The sequence below is a fragment of the Phragmites australis genome, chromosome 3, assembly GCF_958298935.1.
Source record: "Phragmites australis chromosome 3, lpPhrAust1.1, whole genome shotgun sequence".
Taxonomy (NCBI): domain Eukaryota; kingdom Viridiplantae; phylum Streptophyta; class Magnoliopsida; order Poales; family Poaceae; genus Phragmites; species Phragmites australis.
In genome coordinates, this window is record NC_084923.1 from 21,775,000 (window position 1) to 21,790,147 (window position 15,148).

At 41.4% G+C, this 15,148-nt stretch overlaps 2 protein-coding genes across 2 annotated transcripts; both read right to left on the reverse strand.

The window, feature by feature from the left end:
* Nucleotides 1-7,005: 7,005 nt before the first annotated feature.
* On the reverse strand, nucleotides 7,006-7,578 carry LOC133910593 (uncharacterized). Its single transcript, XM_062352937.1, has one exon. The coding sequence runs from the start codon at nucleotides 7,576-7,578 to the stop codon at nucleotides 7,006-7,008; it is 573 nt and encodes a 190-aa protein (XP_062208921.1).
* A 1,697-nt stretch (nucleotides 7,579-9,275) lies between these two features.
* Nucleotides 9,276-10,768, reverse strand: LOC133910594 (uncharacterized). The gene is made up of 3 exons (XM_062352938.1): nucleotides 10,385-10,768; nucleotides 9,983-10,308; nucleotides 9,276-9,769 (listed from the first exon to the last, which is right to left on the reverse strand). Exons 1-3 carry the CDS (start codon nucleotides 10,621-10,623, stop codon nucleotides 9,276-9,278), a joined length of 1,059 nt encoding a protein of 352 aa, XP_062208922.1. The 5' UTR covers nucleotides 10,624-10,768.
* Nucleotides 10,769-15,148: the final 4,380 nt, after the last annotated feature.

A 15,148-nucleotide genomic window follows, 5' to 3' on the forward strand; every position in this document is an offset into this window, starting at 1 on the left:
TGCACACTTGCTACTCCCTAAACACTAATGATGTCCTTAATCTTCTAATTAGAGACTTTTTAAATCACTTAAGTGCTCTCTCCTACTTCTCGATGACACACACAGTGTGCATACTCATCTGGGTTGCAAGAGATCAAAGTGAGACCGAGTGAGGGGGTATTTATAGGCTCGAGGTACAAATCTAGCCATTGTTCAACTACCCTATTTTTCTATCAACACCGAAAGATCCAACGTGCACTTGCTCACACATGCTGGAAAATCTGACGTATACCTTTTTAACCACTCCTAACTGCTAGTTGTCAATATCCATTAAGTCTGTTAAACACTCCAGTGAAGCCTTCGGGCACACGTCGGATGATCCAGTGTGTAAAACCACGAAATCCAGACTTTGAAATTCTTTTCTGCAAGAAATACTCCGTCGTATACTTTGGTGTACACGCTGGACCATCCATCATCCATATTCTTCAACACCTCGCTGAAATCCTCTCTGTAATAAATGCTCCGGCATAGCCTTCTTTACATGCTAGAACATCCGGTATGAACTTCAACTTTTTTGTGCTAAGTCACTACACAAAAATATTCCAATGTTAATGAGTCTTAGATCGTCAGACCATTTGGTGTACTTAAGATCTTTTTTCCTTGATCCAAGAAATAGTCCAGCGTGTTCATCTGTAGTATCGTTGGACCATCCGGTGTACTAAAAAAATTATGAGCTCGTCCAATTCAAGCACTCTTGAGCTCTAACTTCTCGACATCTTAACCATAGGTTTATTTGAGCTACCTAGTGCTATAAATTCACAAATGTGCATCTTTTATAGTACTCTTAGCCCCCAACCTTGTCTAGGCTCAACTAAATCAAGCTATAACTTTTAGCCCACTTTATAGTACGGTCAAAAGACTAAAAAAGACTTAAACTACTCTAAGTGTTATTTATCTCCTTGTGACACTTAGAATTAGAAGATCCTTAATCTTAATGTACATATTCTTTGATAGTCCATTATATTACCTTCCAGACTAAGAAACCCACTTATCATTATGAACTAAATTTTTATATCCTTCAAAACACATATGTTAATCATAATGATACAATTGTCATTAATCACCAAAACACTTACCGCTTATCTATAGATATAAATACTACTCCCACCAATTGTAAATATAGATCGTTTTAGACTTGTGCACAAAGATTAAGAAAATAGATCAAATGACCTTGTTGCCCCTTCATTTATTCTACATTAGAAAAGATAACTTATTTATTTGTGAGAGTTATAGTATTTATTAAACAAGGGTAAGACGGGAACAAAAGAGAAAAAATACATAGAAGTTCGAGAATAACTTATATTTAAAGAATAGTTGAGGAGGCTAAAACGACCTACATTTATAACTAGAGAGAGTACAATAGTAAGCAATAAATAATGCTTTACTACCCGTTAGAATCACTACAGAAGCCGGTCACAATAAAAACCCGATCATACAACTACTGCCGACTGTAATTCTATAAAATACATTATCTCTGCCTCGTTCTATGGTCTACACACACGCTTGCTGCAGGATCCGCTTCAACCGCTCACCATCCATTTCTCCGCTCCACTCTGCTATGTCGGACGCAAGGATCTTCCCACACACTGGTGCCCGCCACCGCTGCGTCGACTGCACATCCGTTGTACCCTGGATTTGAGCCCATCGGGCTGGCCTATGCTCGGGAAGGAGGCCATAGGAACAAGGAAGAAGCACCAGCATACATCTTCGGACTGGGTTGGTACGAATGGAGAGGAATTAGGGGATTTGGATGGGGTGGCGGTGAGATGGAATCGAGGGAGGCATTGGGATCGAGGAAGCTTCTTACAGGAAGGGAACGCGGGAGGTGAGGGACATGATGATTTTTTATCCCAGGCAGAACTCACCTTATTTCTCATTGTATAAAAAAAATATTATGGTATCTATCACAACTACTATCACTTGATCTTGGATCCTACCTTGCTCTTAAGGGTAAAAAAACCATATCCTTTTCTGTTTGGGAACGTAAATTTTATCTTCAATGGCATATGCGCTTGTGCACATGTCCTTTGGATCTACACTGAGATTTGTACACTATAAGAAGCTGACACAATATTTCTCTCTCCCGCTTTGCACGAACCTTAGTGCAGATCTAACGGACATGTGCACAAGAAAATGTCCTTAAGGGTAAAAAAAACCATGTCTCTGTATGTCTTGCGTTTCCCATCAGGGCAGTAACCCAAGCCGGTGATCTCTCACAACTCGACTGCTTTTGTGATTTCTGAAACCAAACACCCCGTAACAAACGCCAGCAACCGATATATATTGACATGGATGGATATTTTTAATTTCTACTATATAAAACACGAGTTGGTTCATATATCACATCTTCCCTCTACTCCCTTCTCATCTGATAAAAACTCATAAAATTCAAATAATTTACCTATTTTTACCATACACCTTTACAATCCAATCTTCTTGTCTCATTGCCGGCTATAGATATTGGATCCATTTTACTAATGAGAATAAATGGAGAAATTAGTGGATAATATTCTTCTCTTTTTTAAATTACATCTAAAATCAAACTACGATATCACTCCCAACGTATTCGTTCAGCGATGCTCCCATAGCGTATCCACATCTCCATACATTAGGTTTGTGTTTGATATTATCGCATCTAATATTTATGTTTTCGTTACAACATACGAGTACTTAGCTAGTTGGTGTATATGTATAAAGGGGTTCTCTTGATTCTTAAATTATATCTCAAGAATTTAGATTTGTAGGACCAAGGAATGCAACTAGAGTGGGTGAATAGGAGTATCACTAAATTCTTGGATGGCTTATCATAATTTTTCACCCTAACACACCTCAAATCAAAAAACGGAAGCTACAAACTGAGAGAAATAAGAATAAATCATACCAAAAATCTTCATAAAGAACATAGCTCCAAATGATGAATCTGAATCTTAGGTTCCATAGAAAACCATTTTAAGTATCATAGCTCAAACAAAGTTGCAACCAGAAGAGAAGAAACACTTAGATCCAAAGAACTAGGCACCAGATGAAGAAATCCTCTAAGGTGATGGATCTAGAGATAAAGGATAGTTCAAGACCAACTTATAGATGATTTTTATCCCTTTAGCAATAAGAAAAATAACTTTAACACAATGCAAATATTCAATTCACTAACAAAAATGAAAATCGCAATAAAATAGAAAAACTTGCAATCATGCGAGGAAGCTAAGAGAGGGAAACTAGAAAGAGATGAACACAAGCGTAAGAGAAAACATAATATTCATCACTTTAAGAGGAACGCCATATTTTCAGTAGATTACAAAATATTTTTGGATACACAACTCTCACCGAAATTATAGACTAAGCTCTCATCTCTCTTCTAAAACTCTAACACACTACTCTCAAATGGCTAGCTCAAGGAGGCTCTCGCAATCCTCCACCAATATTTATAGACCTTCGGAGCTTCTTTGGATGCTGTGTTTCCTAAATTTCTTACCTTCAAGTAATCTAGATTTCTTGCTTCGGAAGTAACCTTGCTTTCTTACTTCCCAAGAAACCTTTCTAATGATGATACGTGTACTGTGTCTTGTGATCTCGACCGTCGGTTAGTCTCTCCCGCTCCTGATTCCTCAAGCTGCCTTATCACTTGCACCGGTGTCCCTTTCACTTGACTATGTTAACATGCTGTTTTCATCTATCTTCTTATGCTTTGCTTACTCTCCACGTGTATAGCTAGGATTATCCTTGACTCCACCCAACCCTCCTTGATCGTCCGGCACTAAGCACCCCGCTTAGCCGCGATCATTTCGCTGTCGACCACCAAGTTGCACCAATCACCTACATATCATAAGACAAGCACACAAGATTCTACAACTCCATTTCTCTCCATCTCCAGTTAGTCATAATCAAAATTCTATGTCGAAAGCTCATAAAAAAATCGTGAACACTGGATGTTCCGACATTAGCAGTAGTACAAGCACCGAAACATCTGGTGTGTACAACTCCATTTCTCTCATCGAACTGAAAGAACACTTTTGAAAAAATACTTCGGTGAAGCATTCAGCATCCATAACTTCAATCACCGACCATCCAACGTGTTTAATTTCATCTTCCATTGAACCAAAGAAAATCTTCTAGAAAATGCTCCGGTGAAGCATCCGACGTGCATAACTGCAAGCATCGGATCATCCAGCATGTAGAACACTTGAACCCCGACTTCTGGGATGCTTTGGCGTGCACAAATTTTCCATCACCGAATTATCCGGTACGTACGAACCCCTCTGCACTAGACCATCCTATGTGTACATATTTCTTCAGACTTGTTCAATTCAATTCAATATTTATCCTAGTTTTGATAGCTCCTCCATGTGTTATATTCTTAAGACATATTAAAATATATACTTAATAAATATATTAATCTCATAAACTATATTATCAATAGCTCATCCTATATAAACTAATTTACATATAGACTTCGTTTCTGAAGATCACATCGGTACAGGTAAAACAGTGAATAGGTTAAACAATAGTGGTACTCAATATTTTAACAGCCGCAATGGAGCCTTGGCATATACGGAAGCATACGTCCGATATGCTCTCTAGCCCAAGGCCCGGACTTGAACACGTCTTGCATTGCCCTGGATTGGATTGACCACCACTAGTACGTAGCGTACGAAGCTGATGGGCGTACGCGACGCGAAACCCTGCAGGGGTTTCCTCTCGTAGCTATCTAGCCTCGTAGTCGTAGACCGTAGCTAGGACTCCACGTACACCCTGACCTAGGCGGCGCGCGAGCGCGCCCATCCGTTCACATCACATGTTCCAATATTCCATGTCGACCGATCCCTGCTGTCGCCTTCGAGTCTTGCTTGCTGCTTCTTTTTCTTTTTTTAAGAGTTAGTAGGTAGGCCGATCGTGGCGCGCTATCCCTGGCCCTCGCGGCACGCCGTTCGGACGTGCGTGGTACGGGCTTTATCGGCGCCCCATGCGCGCGGTCGCCTCCGAACGGGGCCGGTGGGGATGATAGAAACGCAGATACCGACGTGCGTGGAAACGAGACAGAAAAGAGGGGGCTGCCAATCCCGATCGCATGATGCATGGTCACGAGCTTCGTCTGGCGCGGCAAAGCTACAACCTGCGAGTGCATGCACCTGCTTGGTCGTCCAGCGTTGGCAAGCTAACAACATCCTTTTTGCATCATATTAGATTAAAACATAATTTTGGTCATTTAAGGACATTGTGAGAACTTTGACATCCTTCTATGCTTCTTAGTCTCATCATCCACTTATAGTGAAGAAGGATATGAGTGATGAATGATAATTCTCATAGGTGATAGGTTTCGTACCTGCCATTCTGAACGTGTAACTGATGAGTTGTTATAGGTGACGGATCGTCTTTTTGATCCGTCACTTATAACTGAACATCAGTGAAGAGTCGTAATAGTGATACATCACTTAAGATTGATGAACGTGTCTCGTGTATTTAAAACACAAAAAAGTTAAAAAAAAATTCTTTCACCAAAGAGCCACCTAATATAGGGCTCATTGTATATGCACAATCCACATCATTTTTAAATATATTTTGGTCTTTGCATTTCATGATACTCGAACATGCGCCTAGCGCCTCACGTGTGACTCCCTTACCACCTCAATTATCATGTGCTTGTGATAGAAACTAGATATATTATCCTTTTAACCTTTATTATCGAAGATCATAGGTGACGGATCGTAACTGTGATCTGTTACTTATGCAAGTCATAGATGACGGGTCACAATGATGTTTTTTCTGAAATGTTAACTTGAAGTGCTTTTAGTAAAAGGGGCATAACTTTTGCATACAGACTCTGATTTCAACGTTTTTTTTACTCTATAAACATCTACAGAAAAAAGTTACATCCATTTCTCTCGTACTTTGTTGGGTTTAGAGAATTTTTTTTAGCCTAAAAATGGCTTAGAATATTGAGTTCTCACCCCCGAAAGTTTCTGCACCGTTTTTTACTGCAAATTTATGTCCATAACCGCCACCCCTTACATCAAACTTGAGCAAAATGATATAATAATTCCTATTCTAGTATTGCTAAGGTGAGAAAAAAAAAGATAAAAGAAAAGAAATTTTTTTACCATCATATATATTCCCAAGCCTGTATATTATATATATACACACCCCTGATGAATAGAGAAAAATAACATAGAATACAAATATATATGACTATATATTTGTACTACTATACATATACACACACATGGCATAAACCTAAGTATATGAATACCTAGGGGTATATATACACACAATATATAAAATGATAGCTCTATGTATTGATCAAGTCACAACTTTGACTCGCTACTAATGACTGGCTAGAATGACTCATCACTGATGAGTTAGTCATCAGTGACGGGTCAAGTTGTGCCCCGTCACTAATAACTGGCTAGGTTGACCAGTCACTTATGGGTCGTAATAGGTGATAAGTCACAACTACGATCCGTCACCTATAACTAACCTAGAATAACCCGTCACTTATGATAAATCATAAGTAACGAGGCACAACTATAACGTGTCACTTTTATCATCAGTTACGAATCATGTTATGACCCGTCACTCATTTCTTGTCTCCTTTGTCTGTTTTTCACGTAGTGATCATCTTCATCATCATGGAGAACATATACATAGTTGTTTACAATGTTTGTTATAGTTATGAGATAAACAATCAATAAATAATGGATACTTATATTGGTTGTTTTCATGCCTTCTTCTTTGTTGTTGCGAACATCTAAGTGTTAGTTTCTAACAATATAAAATAAATGGATGATTGTTAGAGTCATATCTTGGTGTACAATATAAAACTACCTATAGTGGATCTAAGAGCATCTCCATCCGGCCCCCTTTCCCACTCCTTATCCTATTTTTTAGGAAAAACAGTACAAAAACCTCTCCAACCGGCTCCCTTTCTCACCCCTCATCTTTGAGGGACCCCTAAAATTGCATCTTCGAACCTCATCTGTAGGAAGTGTGTACCGAGCCCCTATCCATCAACGACCGAGCTTCCCGCGCCGCCACGGACATCTCCTCCGCCATCCACGCCAGGTACACCTTCGCCCCCCTCCCCTGTCCCGCCGCCTGGCACGCCGATGCCTCCTCCGCTTGCCCGGCAGGCGGCTCCTCCGTTTTGGCCGACGCAGCCGCCTCCTCCGCGTGCCCCACGCCGCCGAACCCCGTGGCCGCCCGCGCCGCTGGCCCCCTTCGCCGCTCGCGCCGCTGGCCCCCTGGCTGCGCCGCCGGACCCCTTGGCCGCCCGCGCCGTTGGCCCCCTTCGCCGGCTTCCCGCGCCGCCACAGACATCTCCTCCGCCATCCACGCCAGGTACACCTTCGCCCCCCTCCCCTGTCCCATCGCTTGGCACGCTGATGCCTCCTCCGCTTGCCTGGCAGCCGGCTCCTCCGTTTTGGCCGACGCAGCCGCCTCCTCCGCGTGGCCCACGCCGCCGGACCCCTTGGCCGCCCGCGCCGCTGGCCCCCTTCGCCGCTCGCGTCGCTGCCCCACCGCTCGCGCCGCCGGGCCCCTTGGCATCCCGCGCCGCTGCCCCCCTGCCCGCGCCGCCGGCCCAGCACCTCCGGTGCCCCGCCCAGCAGATCTGAGCGAGAGAGGAACTCGGAGAGGGAGGGAGTCTGGCACAGAAGGAGTCCGGCTGGAGAGAGGGAGGGAGTCCGGCCGGGGAGTGGGAGAGAGGAGGAGGGAGGCGACTGGGAGAGTGAGGCGACGGGGAGATATTTGGAGCCGGCTGCAGAGAGGTTTGGAGTGGGCCGGCTTTAGAGAGAAATGGTAGAAATTGATTATGTGTAAATTTTGCAATGCTAAAAATTGATTATATGTATACAATTTGTGTTATGCAGGTGTAGGTTACAACAATGGATAGTTTTTTGGATTTGATGAGTGATCGAAACATTGAAGACAATGGACCGTATTGGGATGATAGTCAATTTGCAAGCCCACTTGAGGAGCAACAAACGCCACATGTAGAAGCTGGTGCATCCCAAAAAGCAAAAAAGGCTAGATCAAAAAATTTCAGTGTAAAAGAAGACAACATGTTGGTGTCGGCATGGCTAGAAGTTAGTTTGGATGCTATACAAGGGAATGAACAATCACGTGCTACGTATTGGCAAAGAATTACTGATTATTTTCATGAGCACAAGGACTTTGCATCTGATCGTAATTCCAATTCTCTACAGCATCGTTGGTCTGTCATACTAGAAGGTGTTAACCGATTTTGTGGATGTTATGTTCAGATTCAAAACAGGAGGCAAAGCGGGGTGACAGAATAAGATAAGGTATAATGTTCTCTTCTTTATTTGATTGTCATTTTATATGGTGGTGCAAGTCTAATAAGGTGTACTTACATGTGTAGGTAATGCATGCATGTGAATTGTATAAGTCAAAAGATCCGAAAGGCAGATCGTTCGGATTGTTGCATTGTTGGAATATCTTGCAGCACGAGCAAAAGTGGAAGGATAGGTGCGGCGAGAAAAAACAGAAGACATCCACCACTGGAAGTCCATTGTCCAGTCCTGGGACCAATGAGAGTCATCTAGAGGTTGATGGGGAGGGTCATACTTCAGAGCCCGTGGTTAGGCCAGTAGGTAGGAAGGCGGAGAAAGAGCGACAGCGGCGAGGTAAAAATCCCATTTCTTCTGGAGATAATCTTTACATGGAAGCGATGGAAAACTTGTGGGCTAAGAAGAAAGAGGCAGAAGCCTTGAAAGAGGTTGCAAAAAAAGAGCGCAATGATGAAAGACTTGCACTTGAGAAGAAAAAGATTGAACTGAAGGAACAAGATATTGAGTTAAGGAGAAGGATTGAAGATGATAAGGTGATGAATATGGATCTTAGTGCTATGAGTGAGCGACAACGACATTACTATACACGCTTGCAGGATGAGATCATTGCTCGGCTGTTTGGCACAGGCTCGGGTTGAGCTACTTCATATATAGAACTTTAAGTATTTTGTTGGCACTTTAAGTATGTTGTATAAACTTTAAGTATGTTGTATAAACTTTAAGTATGTTGTACAAACTCTATGTTAGTTTTATGGACTATCTATGTTAGTTGTACGGACTATCTATGTTAGTTGTTGTGTGATGAAAAATCTGCATACATTACCATACGTTATTACAACTGCATACATAATAGGTACTGACTACATTATTACGAGTGCATACATAATTAAAACAGTACATGGCAGGTACCGACTATATTGGTACAACTACACACTACACCCCTCCATATTTTTTCCACAGGTGCTCAACTAGATCATCACGAAGCTGTGAGTGAGTTTCCCTGTTAGTAATGGCTAGATGAGTTCGAAGAAACGCTTGCAGTTCAGCCGTAGGACGATGAGAAGCTGTCACAACTTCTCCCATCCCATCGAAATGGTGGTCACCTTCTGCATCTCGCTCATCTTCAACGATCATATTATGCATGATGATACAAGCTGTCATGATTTGTCCTAGTGTGTCTTGATCCCAAAATCTTGCTGGCCCACGAACAATGGCAAAACGAGATTGCAGAACTCCAAATGCTCGTTCCACCTCCTTCCTCACCGCTGCTTGTACTTTCGTAAAATATTTCCTCTTATTCCCTTGTGGAGATGGTATTGGCTTAACAAATGTGGCCCATTGAGGATATATGCCATCTGCAAGGTAATACCCTATTGTATAATTATGATCATTAATGGTGTAGTTCACTTCTGGAGCGTGCCCTTCAGCTAGATTTGCAAATAGGTGAGAACGGTGCAGAACATTAATATCATTGTGAGATCCTGGTAAACCAAAGAAGGCATGCCAAATCCAAAGATCATGTGAAGCAACGGCTTCTAGAATAATGGTGGGCTCGTGCACATGACCGGTAAACTGACCTTGCCATGCTGCAGGGCAATTCTTCCACTTCCAATGCATGCAATCTATGCTCCCAAGCATACCGGGAAAACCCTTTTGCTCTCCAATTGTAAGTAATCTAGCTGTATCATTATCATTTGGGGATCTCAGGTACTCATCACCGAAGATTTCAACAATAGCTTTCACAAACCTTTTAAGACTCTCTACAGCAGTACTTTCTGTAATCCGAATATAATCATCAGTAGCATCTGCTGCTACTCCATAAGTTAGCATCCTAAATGCTGCGGTTATCTTCTGCAAAGGAGATAACCCAAGACGTCTGATTCTATCTCTTTTCTGCACAAAATAATCATCATGTTGTTCTACAGCTTGCAGTATGCGAAGAAATAGAGAACGAGACATTCTAAACCTGAAGAAAGTAATAAGAATCAGCCGAACCCCAGAGGATGCACAAAAATAATGAACAAACAAAAACAGATACAAACCTGCGACGAAAGAAAGTTGGACCGTAGGTAGGAGCATCTGAAAAGTAGTCTTCGTATAGCCTCCAATGCCCGGCTTCTCTGTTGCGGTTGATATACTGACGTCCAGGCACAGAACCCCCAGGTCGTGCAGCATTCAAAAGCGCATATTGAGTGTGTGCTTGGTGTAGTGTAGCAAGAATGAATTCGTCGTCATCATCCTCCTCCGACGACGATGAATCTACCAGAAAATGATGACTCATTTCGATCAGAGAGGGAACTACAAAGGAGTGTGACTTGTGAATGGCAACCGGGGACTGGCCGGGTTTACATAGAGTTGGAAGTAGCTGTTAGAAAAAACTAGCCGTTTGAAAAAAAGTAGCCGTTGAAAAATAAATAGCTGTTGGACAAAAGAGTAGCCGTTGGGAAAAAATAGCCGTTGGGAAAAATAGCCGTTGAAAAAAAAACCGTTGAAAAAAAGTAACCGTTGCAAAAAATAGCTGTTGGGAAAAAACCGTTAGAAATATAGCCGTTAGAATTAATTTGGTAGTTAAAGGATAATATTAAAATATGGGTGAGTGAAATATAAGGGGTCAGATTTAGGGGATCGGTTGGAGCGCACAGAGAAATAGGGGGTCAGTCTGGATAGGAAGAACCCCTATATGAAGATATAAGGGGCCAATTTTAGGGGGCCGGATGGAGATGCTCTAAGCTAGTTGAGCTGTGCATGTTAAGGATTATGTGTCTACATAGAGTTCTAAAGGGATTAGTGTAAGATCGAGACACCTAATTTGCCTCAAGGTTTTGGTAGAGCATTCATTAATCTCTCGACACGAATCTAGATTTTAGTTCACGTAACACCCAGGTTTTTATAATTCCCTAAAATTTTCTTAGAATTTAATTAGGGTTTAATTGAACAGAATAGGATAAAACCTATTTTCTAGAATAAATTTAATTTTGACATAGGTTATTTTTTTTTCTAATACATTCATGCTGAAGTAGATGCATTATAGTTTTATAGTGTGGAAAATAATTTTTGAAAACCCCAAGACGCGCAGCATCAATTTTTTTTGAAAAGTTTGAAATTGATTCCGTAAAAGAAAATCTCTTTTCTTTCATGAGCTGGATTTCCTGTTCTTTTCTCTTCTTTTCTTCCTTTTCCTTGCGGTCCAATTCTTTTTCCCTCCCTGGGCTGAGCCCATCTCCACACCTCTTCTCACCCTGCCTCCCGCCTGGGCTGACCGAAGGCCACGCCCAGCTGCTACTCTTCTCGCCACTCTATGTTGGTGCCTGGCGAGAAGCCGCCTCCTTCTCCCTCTAGCATGTGGGCCCCATGTTGTCTTCCTCCTTCGACCTTAGCCGCACCGCCCGACTTGGAATCGAATGCTGCCGTCCTCCGCACTCGAATCCCAATGAACCCCACTGAATCCGACTCCCACGCGTGATGCCCCACCTATATAAGTCATCCTCCTCCCGTCTTCGATCTGTTTTTCACCCCAGATCAAGCCGCCTCTAGTTTCCACCACCGCCACCATAGCCGCCTCGGCCGAGCTTGCCACCTGCCAATTTCGCCATCATTTTTACCATACGAGCCACCCGTGGGCTTCGCCTCCATCCGAGCCACCCGTGCACTCACCGTCGCTCCCCAATTGCTGGGGCACCGTTGTCGTCGGAGACTAGAGAGCCACCACCGCCTCTTCCGTTGTCGGACTAATTCACCCACTTCTTGAAGCCACCAACGCCCTTGGTGAGTTCGCCGTCCGCCCCTCTCTCTTTTCCGCCGCTTGCCAACGTCGCCAGCGAGCCAGAACGCCATTTTGGTGAAATCCCGATGAAGCACCGCTGTGTCGATCCCTTCTGTCGTCTCGGTTCAAGCCGCTAGCCGACAAATCCCCTTCCCCAACCCACAGTCATCCGATCTTTAATGAACAGTCCAGATTAGATCCAAAATAACCCTTCACCGATCCAATCACATGATACCACGTGCCCCTTCGTAATCCCAGTCAGCAAGCTTCGCCACATCATCATGCCCCATTAGCCGGCCACCTCAGCAAATATGCCCATGTGTCATGCCACATCATCAACCCTTTATCTAGTCAGCTTTCCAAATTATTTTAATTCGGGAAAAAGTGGTTTTGCAAACAAGCCCCTATCTTTTTCATAGTTTAGCCCATTAACTTTTTTGTAATTACATATAGGTCCCTATGTTTTAAAAAAGGCCATGTCCACATTGTTTATTCAAAGTAAGTCCTTTTCTTTTTCAGATTTAATCGAAAATTTGTTTTTAGCGTAACTTTCTCGTTTTAGCTCCGATTTAGGCGATTTTCGCGCTCTCGCATTCGTAGTAGCTCGTACTATCTTTTAGCACCTTTTTTCTATAGATGTCATATATTGTTTGGTGTACTATTCTTAGTTAGTTTTATTACGTGCTTTTTTGGAGTGTTCTGAGAGCACACGAGGAGCACTTCCAAAATCTCTAGGATCAAGTCTTTGAAGAGTCTAAGTAGCAAGTTGAAAGAGGCAAGTGTCCTTGAAAATTCTGATCCTAGTTTTTCAAATGCGTTCTTTATTTCAAACATGCATTCTATTAATTCTGAATCATATTTACTTATAGTACCTTGTTCCATATATTTCTTGTTGCCTAGTTGTTAGTAATAGTTATGATTGGTAGTTATGCTTAGATTTACACAAGGGTATGGAAGAGTTGGTTGTTAAACATGACTAATGAACTATGCAACTATGAGTTGGGAAATTTTGGTAATGGTATAGCAACATGGAACCTTAGATCTTGAGCAAAGAGGTGTTGGTGATGGTGGTTACAGTTATGTTGTTGGTTTGGCAATTGCTCAAGTGACCTAAGTAAGGACTGGTTCGTGAAGCGACAAGCTAAGAAATTTCGTACCAACCACTAGGCCTGGTATGGGACCGGCCTGGCCTACTAATTAGTGGATTCTGGTTTTATGCGTGCCAAACCGTAAGAGTGGATGTGTGGAAACGGCTAAGACCAGAACCATTTGGTTAGTGGTATGAGATGTGTAGTGGAAGGGAAGAGTAAATCTTTCTGGAGCTACAAGACGCAAAAGGGGGCTTCTGGGTGGGTCATGCCACTTTGACCGCGGTGAAACCTAGCGGGCGTGCATATACTGGATGAAACTTTGTAATAGCCTTGTAGTGATTTTTTGGTGACACACCATAGGTGTTTGTTAAGTGTTTCATGAACATGGCAACAAGCAAATCATGACTCATGGGAAAACTAAACAACCTCTGTAGAGTGTAAAATATAATATATTAGCCGTGCTCACGGTCATAGGAGACTTGGATCCTCACATGATTAGTTGGATGAGTTTAGTTTGGGAACCTGAAGTGGTTTTCAGGTAGTTGGAAAACATGTAGAGATGTTTCTAGCTGTTGAAAATAACATAATGAATCACCTAGATAAATAGGATGTTTTTATAAATCATCAGTAACATAGTTGGCATTTATGCAAAGTTAACCTATTATAGCTTGCTCCTTTATTTAAGCCTTCATATCATTTAATTCCCACACTTGCGGAGTACGACATGTACTCACACTTGCTATTTCTATGTAAATGTACATCAAATATCTTTCAGACAATGAAGAAGAACCAAACTACTACATCAATGAAGATGAAGATTGCTAGGCTAGTGGACCCCCGGTCAATTGCCTATGGAATATGGGAGCTTCGCTGTGTTTTGCTAGTGTACTTTAGTTAAATACTTTGAGGTCTTTCTATTTTGTTTAAGTTAAATATTGTAATAATGGCACTGTGTGTGATACATTGATGAAGTCGCTGCATGTATGAAACGTGATCATGGCATACATGTGGTTTACATTTGGTTTTGCCATTTTATAAAACTGGGTGTGATAGTTTAGCATATCACCCATCTACTGATGGTCAAAAAAAAAAGAGTGAATCGTATATGTTAAGAGCATGTGCTCTATGCAATCATAACAATTGGGAAAAAGAATCTTACCCATATAAAATACTAGTTAGAAACTTGGACACTGAAGAATGTGTGACACGAAGAAAAGTTAATCGAATATGCAAAGCACAATGGAGTCACCACACTGAGGATGCGGCAACATGGGAACCGGAAGAAGAATTAAGACAGAGTTTTCTTATTTTTTTGGAGATCAACCTGCATCTCGAGGACTAGATTCACTTAAGGGGGGTACTTTTTGTAACAGCTCAAAATTTGGGGTATTTTAAAACTTTATTTTATGCACATATGTATTTATGCACAAAAGGTTATTAAAATTTGATTACTAATGTTTGATTATATTGTTTGAATTGCTTGAATATATATTGTTTGGTTAATATATATATATATATATATATATATATATATGTATATATGTATGTATATACATATAATGTATAGATGTACATGAATGTATATGAATAAAAAGAAACACAATAAATTAAATAAATAAAAACCTATAGTATATATATAAAGGTTTCCAAAATTATTTGTTAATATTTTGATTATATGATTGCTGAATTGTTTTGTAAATATAATATATATATATATATATATATATATATATATATATAGTGTATATGTATGCATATATGTGTACACACACATACAAAGGAAATAAGAATAGAGATGAGGAAAGGAAAAGAAGGAAAAAAACTTCACCCTTGGGCCAAAACCCCTTTTATCTCCCCCTCTCTTTTCGGCCCACTTTTCCCTCCTCTCTCACCAAGATGTTATTTATCTCTAGTCGGGGTCACTTCAAACTCGAGATAGAGAGAGATGGAGT

What these genes read in the sequence shown, in the direction of transcription:
- LOC133910593 (XM_062352937.1), bottom strand. Translation starts at nt 7,578, where the DNA reads ATGCCAAGGGGCCCGGCGGCGCGAGCGGTGGGGCAGCGACGCGAGCGG.
- LOC133910594 (XM_062352938.1), bottom strand. Translation starts at nt 10,623, where the DNA reads ATGAGTCATCATTTTCTGGTAGATTCATCGTCGTCGGAGGAGGATGAT. An exon ending in CCAACTTTCTTTCGTCGCAG is followed by an intron (nt 10,309 to 10,384) that starts GTTTGTATCTGT and finishes TACTTTCTTCAG; the next exon opens with GTTTAGAATGTCTCGTTCTC. An exon ending in AGAGCAAAAGGGTTTTCCCG is followed by an intron (nt 9,770 to 9,982) that starts GTATGCTTGGGA and finishes TTGCAAATCTAG; the next exon opens with CTGAAGGGCACGCTCCAGAA.